Source organism: Peromyscus eremicus, chromosome 12 (genome assembly GCF_949786415.1).
Source record: "Peromyscus eremicus chromosome 12, PerEre_H2_v1, whole genome shotgun sequence".
Taxonomy (NCBI): domain Eukaryota; kingdom Metazoa; phylum Chordata; class Mammalia; order Rodentia; family Cricetidae; genus Peromyscus; species Peromyscus eremicus.
The window spans coordinates 76,012,869-76,031,176 of NC_081428.1; the positions used below are offsets into that span (position 1 = coordinate 76,012,869).

Below are 18,308 nucleotides of genomic sequence, written 5' to 3' on the forward strand. Positions count from 1 at the left end.
TTGTCTATCCAAACTAGACTTGTCCACCAGCAATAGATCTGGGGGATTAGGGAAGGTGTATGGAAGGGTCCAAGAGGTACAGGACCTGACTGAACAGAGAGGCTATATATGGTGTGTGAGGAATCTGTCAGTTGTGGATGACATGATCCTAGGCTAGATCTTGGACTTTAAAGAGGGCTCATAAATGGGAGGATCAGGCAGACTCACCCACCTAGACCCTGACACAAGTTATACTAACAGTATCTTAAATTGTTCTCCTAGTTAGATGGACAATGAGCTTTAGTATGCATATTTTCCTTTCATGGACTCTTAGACTCTGTTCATCATGGATCTGAACTAGAAAAAAAAACCTAATTAAATAATTGTAGCTTTGATTTATCTTGCTTTATTGAAAGTGCCATTTAAATGTTGAATTTTCAGTGTATATTTGCTCTCATGAAGGATGTAAACTACATTAGAAATTGTCTCTTAGGTGACAAGGCAGCTCTATGAACCGCTTGTTATGCAGCTGATTCACTGGTTTACTAACAATAAGAAATTTGAAAGTCAAGATACTGTTGCCTTACTAGAAACCATACTGGTAAGTAATATTTGGTTCTTAACTTTTCATTCCAATTGACTGCAGAAATTTAGTGTACATGTAGATCTTTAGGAAAAGTTCCTTGTTAATATACCAAAATATAGCCTTTCTCTAAACTGTTATCTTTTGTGAACATAGTACCGTATTTATTTTCATTTTCAAAAGTGATCTTTTTTTGTTTTGTTTTTTGAGACAGGGTTTCTTTGTGTAGCTCTGTCAGTCCTGGAACTCACTCTGTAGACCAGGCTGGCCTCAAACTCACAGAAATCTGCCTTCCTCTGCCTCCCTGAGTGCTGGGATTAAAGACATGTGCCACCACTGCCCAGCCATAAGAGACATAGATAATATCTATAACTGAATTTCAGTTAACATGTATTTTTATTCTTTCTGAGTGGCTATAAGTTTAAAAATTTATATATATTAAGGGTATAAGAGAGAAAGAATGTGTGGTGTATGTTGTGGGTATAAGCAATAAAAATGTTCCTTATAAATAACAGTAGTTTGGATTTTTTGTTTGTTTGTTTGTTTTTAATCTGTGGTACAGTATTTAATTCAAGAGTAAAGGGAACTTTTAATTTATTTAATTTTCTCTTACATTCAGATTCATTAACTAAAGGGTGTGGAGTCTACAGTTTACTTTTTATATTATACTCTTCCTGAGGTAGTCATTAGGGTCTAGTCACTGGTTCAATAAGATAAGCTGTCGTGAGATTTGATGCATATTTATTTTAATTTTGTACTTGTAGGAATAACTTTGATTCCTTTAAGTATTATTTTATGGGGGAGATAGAGTTACATGTTCACGTTAAAATCACCTGGCACACATTTGTAATTGTAACACTTAGTAGTAGAGCAGGGGGATTTGAGTTTAATGCCAGCCAGTGACATAGCAGTGCCCTGCACATAACTTTAATCCCAGCACTTGGGAGGCAGAGGCAGGCTCATCTCCAAGTTCAAGGCTGGCCTGGTCTACAAAGTGATTTCTAGGACAGCCAGGGCTACTCAGAGAAACCCTGTCTTGAAAAACAAAAAAATAAAAAAATAATTAATTAAAAGTATATTAAATTTTAAAAATTAAATAAACACAATAACAAAAATTCCAGTGAAATACCTAGTGAGCTTGTCCAAACATCCTTTAAGTCTTTGTTCTTGCATACTTTTTTACTGATTCTATTTTGCATCTGTGTAACATTTTCTATGAAGTTAGACCCAGCAAAAATATGGAAGTTGACGAGAACATCAGGGAAGAAGTAATGAGGTATATTTATGAGGACTCCTATTTTACCATTCTGCTGTGCAGAACATAGAGTACAATTATATATCCCTGTTTGTTTAGGGCAGTCAGGCAGTCTAATCACCACCTTTATTCTCAGACTCACCCAGATCATATGCCTAGTTATGGGCAGTGAAGAGTCACTGGATAGTTTTTTTTTTTTTTCTTTCTTTAAAGTTAGGGTCTATAATTCAGGCTATTAGCCTAGGCTGGTCTGGAACTTACTCTGTATCACAGCTTAGCGTCAAACTCATAGCCTTTTTCCTTTAACCTCCTGAATATTGGCATATATACTCACACAGAACCACCATTAATTGTTCCATGAGTACAAGAATAAATACATTGAAGCTGTCTTTATCTTGATTAAGGATGGTATTGTGGACCCCATTGACAGTACTTTAAGAGACTTTTGTGGATGCTGTATTCGAGAATTCCTCAAATGGTCCATTAAGCAGACAACACCTCAGCAGCAAGAGAAGAGCCCAGTAAACAGCAAGTCACTTTTCAAGCGGCTCTACAGCCTTGCACTTCATCCTAATGCTTTCAAGAGGCTAGGTGCAGCACTTGCTTTTAATCATCTCTATAAGGAATTCAGGTATGTATGGTTTGTGTCAAGGAAAGATGTATAAGACAACTCTTGAAACCTTTAATGTGATTTGGAAAAGTGTCCTGATATTTAAGTCTGTGCTTGGTTGCTTGGTTGCTTGGTTTTTGGTTTTTCAGGACAAGGTTTCTTTGTGTATCCCTGGTTGAAGTCTGTGTATTTTATGTCAAACATTTATTACAAAAATATGTCATACATGGTGTGCATTCAAGAATCTAAGAAACTACAGAGAAATAATTGTAAATATGTTTTGAGAATGCAATGAAAGACACATGTGCAAGATCCTTTGAACCATATAGAATGTTTGTGTGGTGAGTAAGTTAGTGAATAGTTATGAGAGATGGACCATAAAGAATGAATGATAATCAGCTAAATTCTTTCAGATCAAAAGGTAACAGTTGAGTACCAAGAGTCTCTACCACCTCATAAGCCTGCTCTATGAAGTTGTGAAGACCTTTGGTACTCTTAGGCTTTGTTCAGAGTAATGAGGCTAAGGCAGAAAAATGGGGAGCACCTCTAATGATATGGAGTCTCAGAAGTTATGGGAGTGCAGAGTGAAGTTAAATTTCTTCCTAAGTTTTTGACTAAAGACTAAGGCACAGAGGACATTCCAAAGGTCCAAGAAAGACATTCAGTACAGCAAGATGAATGATATTTATTCATTAATTCATTCCTTCACTCAGCAGCACAGTCAGAGCTGAAGGGATAACTCAACTGTTAAGAGCACATATACCTCTTGGCAGAAGAGGACTGGAAAAAAGAAAGAATATCATGCCAGGCAATGTTCTAAATACTGTAAATATAAAATTACAGTTCTTCATGAGGGCTACAGTTGAGAAAGGTACTCACATAGATAAATATAAAGGTTTATGGCTGAAATAAATCATATTAAATAGTGATTGCTAGTAGTAAGACTACTATGTCATCTTACAGTGGGCCTCTGACTTTGATGGTCAGAATAGGTTTTTCTAGAAAATGGGTCACTGAGATACAGAAGAGATCAATAATAGAAGATGGATGGGATAGGTAGGAATCTATATGTATATTTATATGAGAATTAACTAGTACTTAAAGCTTCTTATTAGCTTTTTAAATATGTACAGAAGAATGTACAAAATATATAATGTTTATAGAGTGATATTAATAAACCAAATTGCTACATACCCATTCTTCTAGTTGAGAAATAGGTTACTCAGTCCAGAGCACTGAAAGCTTACTAATAACCTTGGAGTTTCTGAAAAGAAGAGAAATGACTATGCGGGCAGAGATTCACAGACTGTCTGGATTCCTTTCATGGAGAAAAGACTTTATTTTGCAGACAGGCTGGTCTATTCAAAGGGCAGAGCAGGGCTCCTGGGAATGTCAGGCCTTATCTAGAGGTCTTAAGGACTCAGAAGTGACATACTTCCTCTTTTGGCTCTTTAGGGGCCTGCCACCAAGCTCCCAAATAAATCACATGGAATCTTATTCTTACTTATGAATGCCCAACCTTAGCTTGGCTTGTTTCTACCCAGCTTTTCTTAACTTTAATTATCCTGTCTATCTTTTGCCTCTGGGCTTTTATCTTTCTCTATTTCTATATATTTTTCTTTCTCGGTGCCTTGCTGTGTAGCTGGGTGGCTGGTCCCTGGAGTCTTCCTCTCTTCCTCTTTCTTGCTTCCTGATCTCTTCTTCCCAGATTTTTTCTCCTATTTATTCTCTCTGCCACCTCCACCTATCCTTTCTCCTGCCTTGCTATTGGTATTGGCCATTTAGCTCTTTATTAGACCATTCAAGTGTTTTAGACAGCAAAATAATACAGCTTCACAAATGCAACATAAAAGAATGCAACACATCTTTGGATCATTAGACAAATATTCCAAAGCATAAACAGATGTAACACATCTTAAATTAATGTTCCATAACATTTCTCTTTTGTCTAAATAAAAAGAAATGGTTTTAACTTAAACATAGTAATACTATCTACAATAAGAACAATTATCAAGTAAAGATTACATTCACAATGTCCAGTTTTATTATGTCTGGCAAATTTAAAGAAAATACTCCATTGTCTATCCTATCTTAGTGAATCCAAAGTTTTATACCTAATTTACTTTCTTTTTTTTTTTTTTTTGGTTTTTCGAGACAGGGTTTCTCTGTGTAGCTTTGCGCCTCTCCTGGAACTCACTTGGTAGCCCAGGCTGGCCTCGAACTCACAGAGATCCGCCTGGCTCTGCCTCCCGAGTGCTGGGATTAAAGGCGTGCGCCACCACCACCCGGCCCTAATTTACTTTCTATCATAACTAAGAAAAACTGCAACTATAACTATCTAGTATTCAACTCCATCAAAGACCCCAGAAGGATATAATATTATCTAACAACAGAGATATTTTGCTGCCTGGACAGTCACCCAAAGTTTCTCTGCTACGTTGGGGTATCCATCTTCGGCCTACAGGCCTAGAGTATCTGCCAGACTGTTCTATGAAGCAGGAATTTTGAAGGACTGTCCTACCTTGTTTTTGGCAAAGGTCAACAGTCTTTTTCCTGTGTGTCCTATATGTCCAGTTTAAACAGCATACTGTCAGAAGTCAAAGCAAATCAGTTTCTTACCCATGTGTCTAGCTTTGCTACATTGAAAGCAAACTCCTGTGGTGTTTCTTTGATGCCTACCATCCTTTTATGAAGTAAATTGATGCTGCCAGAAGCAGATGTGTCTCATTGTCATTGAAAAACCTTGGGATAACAAAACATTTTAAATACCATATTCTATAGGTCTTTGAAGTGTTTGAAGACTATTTATCTATCTAAAATATACCTATTTAACCTAGAAAACATGCCTAATGTGACTACAACTTTGATTATTATAGATTAACTACTAACATCAATTCTTATTTATACATTGTGTTTTTAAATGAAATGCATAAGCACAATACCCCAAGCAAGAGTAGTAACATATATACATTATAACAAAATTAACTTTAAATTTATATCGGTATACCAAAATCCATGCAAATGCAAAATGTCTGAGATTAATAGTTGGTCTTTTTGTTCTATATTCCCCTAAATAACAAACATCTATAACCCAACAAATAACCAATAGGTACCACCCCACCTCTTGGGAATGTGGGCATCATCTTCTCTAGGCTGCTTCCTGTTGTCTGTGGGTTAAGGCATATTTAGGGGTCCCTGAGAAATTTTGAAATAATTGACAAGTCTTGGGAAGACCAGCCATAACCTGTGTTGATATATATAACCTGTCAAGTTTCACGAGGTCTTCTTTGGTCAACCTGATCCATATTAACCTGGAACAAATCTGTAGCCTCTCATTTCCTGTGGGAACAAAAGCAAAACCTTTTCTCCAAAGCACTTTGACTTTCATTTAACAAATATATTTTTTTACTTCCATTTTAAAGTTAAGACATTCCTAAAGTATATAGGTTGATTTATTTCAGCTGTCCCTCTTTTAATCTCATGTCTGTCAGCAGTTGTCTTTTGCTCATCAGCATCCAAAAAAAAAAAAAAAATTCAAAATCAACACAATAACATACAAGATCCAGACTCTCTGTGTATTTTCCATCTTATGTGGTTTTGTTCTTTTATATTACTTTTACTGTCTCTTTAAAGACTTAACTATTTCTAAACTTTATATTGCTTTTACTATCTCTTAAAGATTTTACTATTTCTAAACTATTTGTTCCTTTCTATAACTGTCCATACCCTTTTTCTTTCTTCCTTAAGCCTATGCACATTGTAAAACACACTGGAATCTGTTTAGAGTTTTTTTTCCCCTCTGGATCTTTTTTACTGCATTATCTTTTAGCCTTTTTTGACCACATGAGCAAACTTTAGACTGCCAAGCTACACCTGGATCCTCCACGAGGCTCTCTTGGCTGGCTCTGCCTACTTCTCTGATTCTGAAAGCCAAGCTTAAAGCTCTTGGCCCAGTCAGAGGTGTGTGACCAAAAACTGCATTCAACTTTCCTAGCTATGGAAGCCTGAACTTGTCCTGCCACACAGGTTTTTTTTACTTAGGTTGTTGTTTCTGTTTAGCACTGCCCTGCTAACTGAACACTAGTGCCTCTTAAAGGAACTGCATCTTTTTCCTTTCCTTTCCTTTCCTTTCCTTTCCTTTCCTTTCCTTTCCTTTCCTTTCCTTTCCTTTCCTTTCCTTTCCTTTCCTTTCCTTTCCTTTCCTTTCCTTTCCTTTCCTTTCCTTTCCTTTCCTTCCCTTCCCTTCCCTTCCCTTCCCTTCCCTTCCCTTCCCTTCCCTTCCCTTCCCTTCCCTTCCCTTCCCTTCCCTTTTCCCTTCCCTCTTCCCTTCCCTCTTCCCTTCCCTCTTCCCTTCCCTCTTCCCTTCCCTCTTCCCTTCCCTCTTCCCTTCCCTCTTCCCTTCCCTCTTCCCTTCCCTCTTCCCTTCCCTCTTCCCTTCCCTCTTCCCTTCCCTTCTCCCTTCCCTCTTCCCTTCCCTCTTCCCTTCCCTCTTCCCTTCCCTCCCCTTCTCTTCTCTTTTCTTTTGTTTTCTTTCCCCAGCTTCCTCAGGACCTACATGGAAAATCACTCAACGTTGGGCACCAAAATATAGTTGATCTTTTTGCTTTTTCTCTTTCCTCTTTTGGGGGACCCCCACCCCCACCCAGCTCCCACATAAATCACATGGATTGTTATTATTTCTTATATATGCCCAGCCTTAGCTTGGCTTTTTTCTTGCCAGCTTTTCTTAACTTAAATTATTCCATCTACCTTTTGCTTCTGGGCTTTTATCTTTCTCTATTTCTGCATACCTTTCTTTGCTTCTTACTCTGTAGCTTGCTGTGTCGGTGGCTGGCCCCTTGAGTCCTCCTCCTTCTCTTGCTTTTTCCTCTTCCTTCTATTTATTCTCTCTTCATGCCAGCCCAACCTATCCTTTCTCCTGCCTCACTATTGGCCGTTCAACTCTTTATTACACCATCAGGTGTTTTAGACAGGCAAAGTAACACAGCTTCACAGTGTCAAACAAATGCAAAATGAAAGAATGCAACACATCTTTGCATCATTAAACAAATGTTCCACAGCATAAACAAATGTACTACATCTTAAAATAATATTCTACAATAGGTATCTGTGACTCATGCTGCAACAGAGGGCAGTGTTGATATGCATGGTCTGTATTGCCACTGGAGACTATGCTGAAGCTGGAGGCCATGTTGATGTTGTCTGTGCTGTTGACAGAAACCATGAGGAAGTCCATATTCTGTGGTCCCAATGACTGTAAAGGGCAAGGAAGCTTCTTTTGTAATGGTCTTGATGACTGCAGACTCACAGTCAAGAAAGGGAGATGTAGAAGGCTTCTATGACAACCCCTACCCCAACTCCTCACCCCTACCCCCCCCAAAAGAAAAAAGTAACAGATTAGACATGAAGCCATTCAAGAAAACTCTTAAAAATTGAGATAAGGATGCTGAAGTGGAGCTCTCCACAATTGGTGGCTTCTGGTGGGGGTGGGGAAGGACTGTTTTCTTTAAAGGGTTGGCCACGGAGAGTTTGACCATGTTCCATTGATCATAGGGACAACACAAATTAGACTTGTTTTTGGAGGCAGGGGTGGGGGGGGCTGTACACCATGTGGGTTCCTGTGCCCACAGTGGCTGGAAAAGGGTGTTGGAACTCCTGGAACTGGAATTATGGAACTTGGAGGACTAAGAAGTGAGTGTTATTGGTGTACATTATATGAAATTCCCAAATAATCAATGAAAATATTATGTTGGGGAGGAAAAGGAAATATAAACCTAAACTACTTAGTCAGCATTTTGAAAGTAACTAGTGAAAGCAGCTAGCTCCCAGCTCATGGCACTTGAAACTGCTCATAGGGCTATGCTTCACAGAACATTCTGAAAAAGGTGTGCTTAAGTGATTTTGTCATTATATGAACCAGATGGTATACTTGCCCAAATTGGATGACTATACTACTATCAGATACTATTATCTCATGAGATTATTATTCTTATACATAAATTCTGTTACTGACTAAGATGTTATTATACATAATTGCTGTAGCCATCAATAGAATTATTTGTGTGCATTTTTATTACTATTCTAGTGCAAAATTAATTGTATTAATGTGTGTGCATGTTTATATTTGCATTTAGGACACAGCACATGTGTAGAGGTCAGATGACAACCTGGGAGATTGATTCTCTCCTATTATATGGGTTCCTGAAATTGAATGTATGTCATTAGGTTTGACAGCCAGCACCCTTTTCTGCTTAGCCACCTTTCTGGCCTTTGGTTTACATCATTGTAATGTGCATTTCGTTTTTGTTTTGTTTTGTTTTTCTTCTTTTTCTTTTTGAGATAGGGTTTCTCTCTGTATCAGCCCTGACTGTCATGGAACTCACCCTGTAGACCAGTCTAGCCTAGAACTGATAGAGATCTGCCTGCCTCTCCCTTCGAAGTGCTGGGATTAAAGTGTGCACCACCACCACCTGGCTGTAATGTGCACTTCTCACCTTGTTATTTGGCTAATGGCTTATATTTGTTCCTTAATTCACATTGATTTTATACTAGAAATAATATACAAAAAGCAAATTTAAACAATTTTCTTATTTGAGGTAAAAATGGGTTGTAAAGCAGAGAATGCAACTCATGGTACACACAGCACATTTGGCTCCAGAACTGGTGGTAATGAACGTGCAGTGCAGTGATGGTTCAAAATGTTTTCCAAAAGTGTCCGCTTTGAAGATGAGGAGTGTAGTGGTCCGGCCTGAGAGCAGTGACTAAAGCTGATCCTCTTAGAACTAAATACAGGAGAAGCTCTCAAAGAACTCAGTGTAGCCATTCAGTAACCATTTGGCATTTGAAGCAGATCCCCTCTTGTTCTATACAACAATGAACTTGGATTGTGACATACAGAAAAAGTGGATTATGTACAGCATCTGATGGTGATCACCTAAGTGAGAAACAGAATGCTCCCAAAGCTAGTCTTCAACCTAAAAAAGTTGTGGTCACTATTAGGAAGTCTGGTGCCAACTTGACCCACTACAGCCGTGGTTGTCAACCTTTCTAAATGCTGTGACCCTTTGATACAGGTCCTCATGTTGTGGTGACCTCCAACCATAAAATTATTTCATTGCTACTTCATAACTGTAATTTTGCTACTGCTATGAATCGTAAATAAATATCTGATATTCAACCCTGAAAGGGATTGCTACCTATCTATAGGCTGAGAACCATTGAACTACAATCCTACTGAATCCTAGCAAAACTATTTTATATCAGAAGTGTGTTTAACAAACTGATAAGATGTGCTGCAAACTGCAAGGCCTGCAACTGGCATTAATCAGCATGAAGAGCCCAGCTTTTCTCTGTAGTATCCTCCACACGTCATATGGTCATGATCTCTAAAGTTGAACAATTCATACACAGATTTTTGCCTCATCCAGTACATTCACTGCACCTCTCACCTACTGACTAGCAGCTACTTCAATCATCTTGACAACTTTTGCAAGGAAAATGCTTCCACAACCAGCAGTATATACAAAATTCTTTCTAAGAGTTCATTGAATCCCAAAGCATGGATTTTTGTGATAATAGGAATTAATAATTAATAAACAATGTTGTTTATAATGGTTCATATTTTAATTAATAAAGATCCTAGTTATAATGATTTAAATTCATGATCTGATAGTGTAGTTTGCTTATTCAGATCTTGGTTTCTATTTCTTCCATAAAAACACAGGCCTTTCATGTTGATAGTTTACTGTGGACAAAAATAATTACAATGAAAATCTTACCTTAGCTTACATTTGATTTTTTTTTTATTCTTAATTTCCAAGAAAATGAATTTTTCCAACAAGTGCAACATTCTTTCTGTAATTGGTACCTGTACTATGTAGGTACTGAGTTCCAGCTTAGCCTGGACTATTGGGTGAGATTCTGGTTCAAAAAACATTGTTTGCATTCCTTATTATTGTTTTGTCTTTTTTCATGTATTGTTTTCTTAGTGGAGGTGTACTTGCCTTTCTTTTGCAGGGAAGAAGAATCCTTGGTAGAACAGTTTGTGTTTGAAGCCTTAGTGACATACATGGAAAGTCTGGCCTTGGCACATTCAGATGAGAAATCCTTAGGTATGTGTCATCCTAGTGTTCTATCTACATACTGATCCTGAGTGCTTTTTCTGTGCTCACATGATCCTTTCACGAGGTGGTATTTTTCTATTTTCACATTCTTCTTAGCCGATCTGATAAATATGAAGGGAAGATATGTTGTTATCTTACACATAATGAAATCCAGTTGGTAAAAAATTTGTTTTGTGTCTTTATCCTCCAAGACTCATCCTATTTACCCATCAGCCATGGTTGAATCCTGGTCGGCACATCCTACCAGGGACGTATGCACACTATAGCTAGTCACTAGCTGCACTGGCACAAAAATGCAAATGCACATTGACAGTGCTGAAGAGAGCTGACCACCAAGGACCATTGAGATATGGCCATGATCTCTGAGCTCATGATAATTCAGAAAGTAGGTCTCATTGTACAGTTGTGGTAAAGCTCCTTAGGCTATGATTAAGAGATGCTAAAAATGATGTTAGAACTGAACTAAAGTACTTTTGTCTGGAAATCGTTAGGAACCTCACAGAACTTTTGAGCTAGAAGTTTCGGTTTGTCCCATCAGGTGGTACAGTCAGGTCCCTGAGGCAGTTGTCACTGAAGGATTAGATCATACAACCATGTATGGCAACACGTCTCTTTTACTTTTCACATCTTGGTGTTTGCTTAATTCATAAAATGACAAGTTAGACACTGATAATCTTTTATATATATATGGATGTTTGAGTACAAGTATGCCTGTACACCATGTGGGTTCCTGTGCCCATGGTGGCTGGAAAAGGGTGTAGGAACTCCTGGAACTGGAATTATGGACAGTTGTAAGTTGCCATGTGAGTGATGAAAATTGTATTTGGGTCCTCTAGAAGAGCTTTTAACTGCTCTTAACTACTGAGCCATCTCTTGAGCCCCCACTTTATTCTTTTTTAAGTTGATGTGGAATATCAGCATTTGGGTTTTAATACCCAGGACACACACACATATATGCGCGCGAGTGCGCACACACACACACACACACACACACACACACACACACACACACACACGAGAGAGAGAGAGAGAGAGAGAGAGAGAGAGAGAGAGAGAGAGAGAGAGAGAGAAACTACAACAAAAGCACATTATCTTAGTGCTAGAAGTAACCATGTATGCATTCTTTTTTTCTAGACTTCTGTGGAATGTCCTTAGTTCTGCTCTTTTCTGTAGTGGCTGTATATTAAGTTCTAATGGCTCTGAAGTGATGTGCACTGGCTCTGGCCTAGACTGAGTTATGACACTTGGAGATTTCTTCCAGTCTAGTCTGTCATGTGAGGCTGTGCTTTGGTTGTTGTGGCTGCTGGTCATGTAGTTTCTATTTATATATGATACTCCTTTTTGCATGTATGTATATGGTATGCAAGCACATGCCATGCCTTCCTGCAGTCATGAGTCTGGGCTTTATTTTAGCATTTGAAATGTAAGTCATTTATTTTAATTTCATATTCTGAGATGAAGAAATACTAAATCTGTAGTAAAATTACCTTTGTAGTCACAAAAGTAGGTCAACAGTTTTATAATACTACTTTATCACTGACAGTCTGCTATATGTTTTCTATGAAATCTTTTGTATTGGATTGGATACAAATACAGGTACAATTCAGCAGTGCTGTGATGCCATTGATCACCTAAGACGAATCATTGAAAAGAAGCATGATTCTTTAAACAAACCAAAAAAACGACGGTTGCCACAGTAGGTGATACTGTTTCCTTTTCCTCTGGTTAACCCAAGACAAAGCTAATTCCATTTGATAACGGTTGTTAGATGGATATGTAGAAAGTCAAGAATTATGTTTGTAGAGAAGAAATGTGTAGAAATATGGGATGAACAGTCAACTTTCCACAAAATTTAAAAGCTTTAAGTTTGAAAATACCTGGTTTTAAGGAAGATGATATTTGATTAAGATTTGAATAGGTATCCAAATTGACAGTATGTTTTAAAACTGAGATGGGCATTGTGTTTTACATGTACTAAATTTGAATACAAGTTTGCTAAGTAATTATTTAACTAGAATATCCATGAACTGTTACACAATACATTTGGAAGTATAAGAACTGAATGTCACATTCAATCAAAGATGCTGGCTCCTTGTAGAACATGATTGCTTATAGCAGTGTCTGTACAGAGCTGTCTCACCAGCAAAGTGAACAGAGCAGAAGTGTGCATTCAGATAGTTAGGTGTCAGTTCAAGTTACGAACTCCTACTTAGGCTAGAGATCTATTTAATGACATTTTAAACAGCCTGACCACGGGAAACTTGTTAACAGTGTTTCCAAGAAGTCTTTAGGAAACATTTTATTTAATGAGATAATAGTCACCTGGAAGATAAATTGCATATTTAGATATAAGATGTACTTTAAAGACTGAGCACCTTGTTCAAGCTCATGTAAGTTTCTAAGGCAGATGCAGAGATGAACTCAAAATGTCTGATTTCAAAGTGCATTCTGTTCACCACTACTCAGGATTTCAGGTGGCATAGGAGTTGAATGATACTCCGAGTAGAGATTAATTTATTTGTTACTTTTAATTGTGATGAAATGCACACATAAAGTTTATCATTTTAATCATTTTTGCATGTGCAGTCTAGTAGTGTTAAGTACTGTTACACTGTTATGCAACCAGTCGCCAAAGCTCTTTCATCCTGTAAAGCTGAGACTCTATTCCATTAGACAACTACAGTTCTATTTAAAAAAGAAAAGAAAAGGAAGGAAGAATGGAACATGAGGAGGAGGATTGTGAGACTTGGAATTTTCAACTTGAGAAAGTTGTGCAAAGCCAGGCTGAGTATTGACCAGTGGTTACCCTAGGGGCCCAGCAATGCCCCATTGTCAGGAAGGATGGAGGTACAGTGCATTAACCCTCTATGCATTATATGGGGAGTCATGGTGTGTGTACTGACAGCCACCACTCTATCTATATAGTGGATATTTATATTTTCACCATTTTAAAATTGATACCTTTAGGCATAATTGCTTACACCAATAATCCTGCTTGGAAAATAAGGCAGGGGTAGCATAAGTTTGAGGTCAGCCTGGGCTATTATTCATGTTCCTCCTACCCTTCCACCCCTTTCTCAAAGAAGCCATCAAGAAAAGAGGTAAGCTCATGCCTGTAATCCCAGTACTTGGGAGGGAAAGGTAGAAGGGTCAAGTGTTCAAGCCCAGCCTCAGCTAAATGATACTGTTAAGAAACAACAAAAACAAACTACTTGAGTCTTTCAGATTCTTCTGACTTGTAACTTGACTTTAGACAGTTGGTTCTTGGTCGTTAGCATGTGTTAAAATTATTTGGGAGTCTAGTTAAAACACAGATTGTTGTACAGGCTCCATCTACAAGAGTCTGGGCTAGGGTAGGATCAGAGAACTTAGATTTATAACTAGTTTGCAAAGGTGTGCTTCTAAGAAGCATTGCTTTACATCCTACAACTTTGGGGTTTTATTTTGTTGTTTAAAGAGCACATTGGAATGGAAAAATGAAATACATGATTCTATTTGTTAAGCATATTTAAAATTTTTTTTCCCATAGTGAAAGAAAAGAGGACCTGAGCATTTGCTTGCAGTATAAGGTCTTGAGTTCTCTCCCCGGCACTACAAAAGCATATATTTTTTATGTTGAAACTGAATTGAAGTTAGTTGTGGTAGCAAACATCTATAATCCCAACACCAGGGAAGCAGAAGCAGGCAGGTCTCTGAGTTAACCTGTGATACCTTTGTTACATTCTAATGGTAATACATTAAAGAATGAATATGCCTGTTACATGTGCCAGGTTGGTAGACTTGAGTTTCAGGTTTCTAAATTCTTGGCTATGTATACATTGAATGTTGGATAATGTGCTAATGACAGCATGCTTTCTCTGTGTAGGGGGTTTCCACCAATGACTTCGTTGTGTTTATTGGATTTAGTCAAGTGGCTTTTAGCTCACTGTGGAAGGCCCCAGACAGAATGTCGACACAAATCCATAGAACTCTTTTATAAGTTTGTTCCTTTACTGCCAGGTATGTTTTTTCTTTCTTTTTTTTTAATTAAAAAATTTATTCTATTGCTATGTTAAAAACAATGACTAAAAGCAACTTGTGGAAAAGACGTTTTACATCATGAAGGAAAGTCAGGGCAAGAACCTGGAGGCAATAACTAAAGCAGAGACCATGGTGAAATACTGCTTACTGGTTTGTGCTCCATGGTTTGCTCAGCCTGCATTCTTATATAATTCAAGACTACCTGCCCAGGCATGGGACTGCCTGCAGTGGGCTGAGGCCTCTCATATTAATCACTAATCAAGAAAACGTGTCATAATCTTGCTCACAGGCCAATATGATGGAGGACTTTTCTCAATTAATGTTTTCTCTTGTCAGATGACCCTCACTTGTTTCAAGTTGACAAAAATACTAAACAGCACAGACAGGGTCTCACATTTGTTCACCAATTGGCCTAGACTGGCCAGGCCAGCAGGTTTTGGGTATCCATCTTTGTCTGTCCTCCCAGCACTGGAGTATAGATGTACACCACCATGCCCAGTGTTTATGTGGGTGTTGTCAGTCCAATTTCAGGTCCTCACTTCTTGCTCAACAAGCCCTTATTGAACCCACTGAGCCATTGTCCTACCTCCATATTGCTGTTATTTTAGATTTATTTAATCTGTTACATCATTGTCACAACCACCTATGAAGAGGAGCCTGCTGGAAGGGGAGGGAAGGAGGACATTGTTTTCTCCGAATGTCTAAGCAATTTTAGATGGTGCTGCTTAACAGAAAGCACTCCCAGCCCTCAAGTGCCACCTCCACTCTGACTCATACTTTTCGTGGTTTCTTGGGATCTTTCAGGTTTCAGCTCCTCAAGCCCCTTCGGGGTCCAGGAAAGATGATACAACAAGTGAGGGAAACCTAAGAATTTGAGGGCAAAAGAATCAGCCCACACCATTCTCCTTCTATGCATGTCTCTTTATTGTTCTGCTGTTCTCTTTTTGTTCTCTCTTTTCATTCTGCTGTTCTGCATTTTCCAGCTTATGTACCCATACAATCAGCAATTCTCTGGCCAAAGCAAGGTCACAGACTCAAATTTTTCAGGGTTATAAAAACAGATAAGAGTTTTACACAAGACAGTGACTGTCAGCTTTCTTTTATAGCTCAAGGTGGGAGTGACTTATGAAAGTCCCCAGTGAACTCTTTTTTCTTTTTTCTTTTTGGTTTTTTGAGACAGGGTTTCTCTGTGTAGCTTTGGAGCCTGTCCTGGATCTCGCTCTGTAGACCAGGCTGGCCTCGAACTCACAGAGATCCGCCCGCCTCTGTCTCCCGAGTGTTGGAATTAAAGGCGTGAGCCACCACCGCCCAGCCGGTTAACTCTTAAAGGGGGTGAGGTAAACTAGGAGAGATTAAATCAAGAGGGGAATTTGTTTCTTCCTACATTTCTAAATGTGACTAGGTAATAAGCTAAAATTTTTTTAAATTTTATTTTATAATTTTATTTAATTTTACATATCAGCCACAGATTCCCTTGTCCTCCCCGCCTCCCGCCCCAAAATTTATAATCAGTAAAAATCACGAGCAAGGCAAAGAACCATCTTTTTTTCAGCGCTGCTTCTTTCCCAACAAGCAGAGGAAGTGTCATAAACAACAGGGGAAATATGCAGCATTTGGTCTGCATTAGCCTGCTTTGTACAAGATCCAGAGCCACTCCTTAGCGTCCTAAATCCAGCGGTGCCTGTGGGAAGATTATCTTTCTCTGGGAATGGGCAAATGGTTAATTATTTTTTCCTGTTATCTCTCAGGGTGAAACACAAGCAGTACATCTCCTAATCTAAAATCTTGCATCAATAAACTGAGGTGAAAGTAAATACAAAGAGTCAAGGATTTGTTTAAAGTTAGTATGAGGTTAGCTTAGGACAGTGCTTCCCTATCTGCTGGCAGGGTGAATCCAGGGTGCGCTTGTTCCCTATCTCTCTGAGGGCTATGAATCAAGAAACTCAGACATGTAATTCTGTCTTTGGGTCTGTCTTCTGAAGGCTCCAGTTGTGATCTATTTTTATAGATACTTTTTCTGACCAAACGTCCTGCCATAAAGATAATTGCAGAGGGCAGAATTCTAAGTTTATATTGGAGAATGGAACAAAGATCTGGCTGTGTGAATAAAGCAGGCTATTAAGTGTCTATAGTCCACATGGAACAATAGATTTAGCTACGAAGCATATCCTAGTATATTTTCTATATATCAAAATTGTACAGCTAATGAGAAGTCATCTTCCTGACCATCCATGGATATGTGTGTGTCCATAAGATTGACATGCAATCATGAGATTACATATACATATTTCATAAAAATGCATGGTAATGGGGAGATATCAAAAGTTGATATTGCACAAGAAATTACAGATGGAAGCAACAATATTCAGAGTTAGTGGCCTGCAAACTTTGCTTAAGAGGGTACTCCATCTGAGAATCATTCCTATGGTGGGTTGACATCTGAATTATCAATTACTATATATAAGCTTTATTTGCTCATGACAGTGGCTCCTGACAGGTTTCTATGATATCTTCACTGATCCCAGACATTTCTTTTGCTGTTCTCTTCTCAGTTACCTACCTCCTATTTTTTCAACTAAAATTGTTTTTGCTTATAATCCCACAGAGACAGGTGGACCTCTGTAGGTTCTAGGCCAACCAGGGCTAACCAGTGAAGCTCTTGTCTCAAAAGAATCTATAAAGTTAGGCTATCAAGTAGTAGGCAAAACTAGCCCTTTCCCTAACATAAACAAAAAACTAATATATTTTTTGTCTGGTCTATGTCATCTGTGGCCTTTAGAATGTATCACCTGCTTTTGGCTCCCCACCACTACCCCGCCCCCTTTTTTGAGGAGCAGTGGTGAGGATCTCTAGATAATTGTGTTGAGGCTTCAAGCATATGAATACCTCAGGTCAATGTAATATCACAGCAGTTGTAGGCTTGTTTATGCCATGTGTATCAGGCTTTTGAGAGACATGATTGTCTAGTTTCTTTTGAATGTTAAGACTCAATGTGAGTTTGATTGATACCATAGAGGCTAGAACATAGCACATTGGGAGGAGCCTAAGAGATATTCCTTTCATCCTTTTCTTGTTCTTTTTTTTTCTCCTCCTCTTCTTTATATCTATCTATCTATCTATCTATCTCTCTCTCTCTCTCTCTCTCTCTATATATATATATATATATATATATATATATATATTATATATGAAAAAATATATAGACACACACTTTTTTTTTTTTTTTTTTAAAGACAAGGTCTGTGTGGCCAAGGCTAACCTCAAACTTACTGCGTAGCTAAGTATGGTCTTGAACTCCTTATCCTGTTTCCTTCTATTCCTTAATGCTGCTGGGATTGCAGGTGTATGCCCCTCCAGTCAGCCAGGAGACCTTGAGGATGATTTTCTGTATCTGTCCCAGTTAGTATTACCATTGTTGTGATGAAACACTGTGGCCAAAAACAGTTTGGGGAAGAAAGGATTTATTTGGCTTACACTTCAATATTACTGTTCATCATTGAAGGAAGTCAGGACAGGAACTCAAACAAGGCAGGATCCTGGAGGCAGGAGCTCATGCAGAGGCCATGGAGGGATGTTTCTTACTGTCCTTCTCCCTATGGCTTGCTCAGCCTGCTTTCTTTCTTTCTTTCTTTCTTTCTTTCTTTCTTTCTTTCTTTCTTTCTTTCTTCTTTTTTTTTAAAGACACATTCAAATGCTACATAAAAGTGTAAGTGCCATTTTATTTTTCCAAGGTGTTTT

General features: G+C 38.3%; 1 protein-coding gene across 1 annotated transcript in view; it reads left to right on the top strand.

The window, feature by feature from the left end:
* Positions 1-18,308, top strand: part of Prkdc (protein kinase, DNA-activated, catalytic subunit) — a 221,554-nt gene that overhangs the window by 66,131 nt on the left and 137,115 nt on the right. The window contains exons 26-30 of the mRNA XM_059277873.1: positions 473-580; positions 2,222-2,448; positions 10,444-10,538; positions 12,147-12,246; positions 14,416-14,549. Of these exons, the coding sequence (XP_059133856.1) occupies positions 473-580; positions 2,222-2,448; positions 10,444-10,538; positions 12,147-12,246; positions 14,416-14,549 (664 nt within the window). The remainder of the gene's footprint in view (positions 1-472; positions 581-2,221; positions 2,449-10,443; positions 10,539-12,146; positions 12,247-14,415; positions 14,550-18,308) is intronic.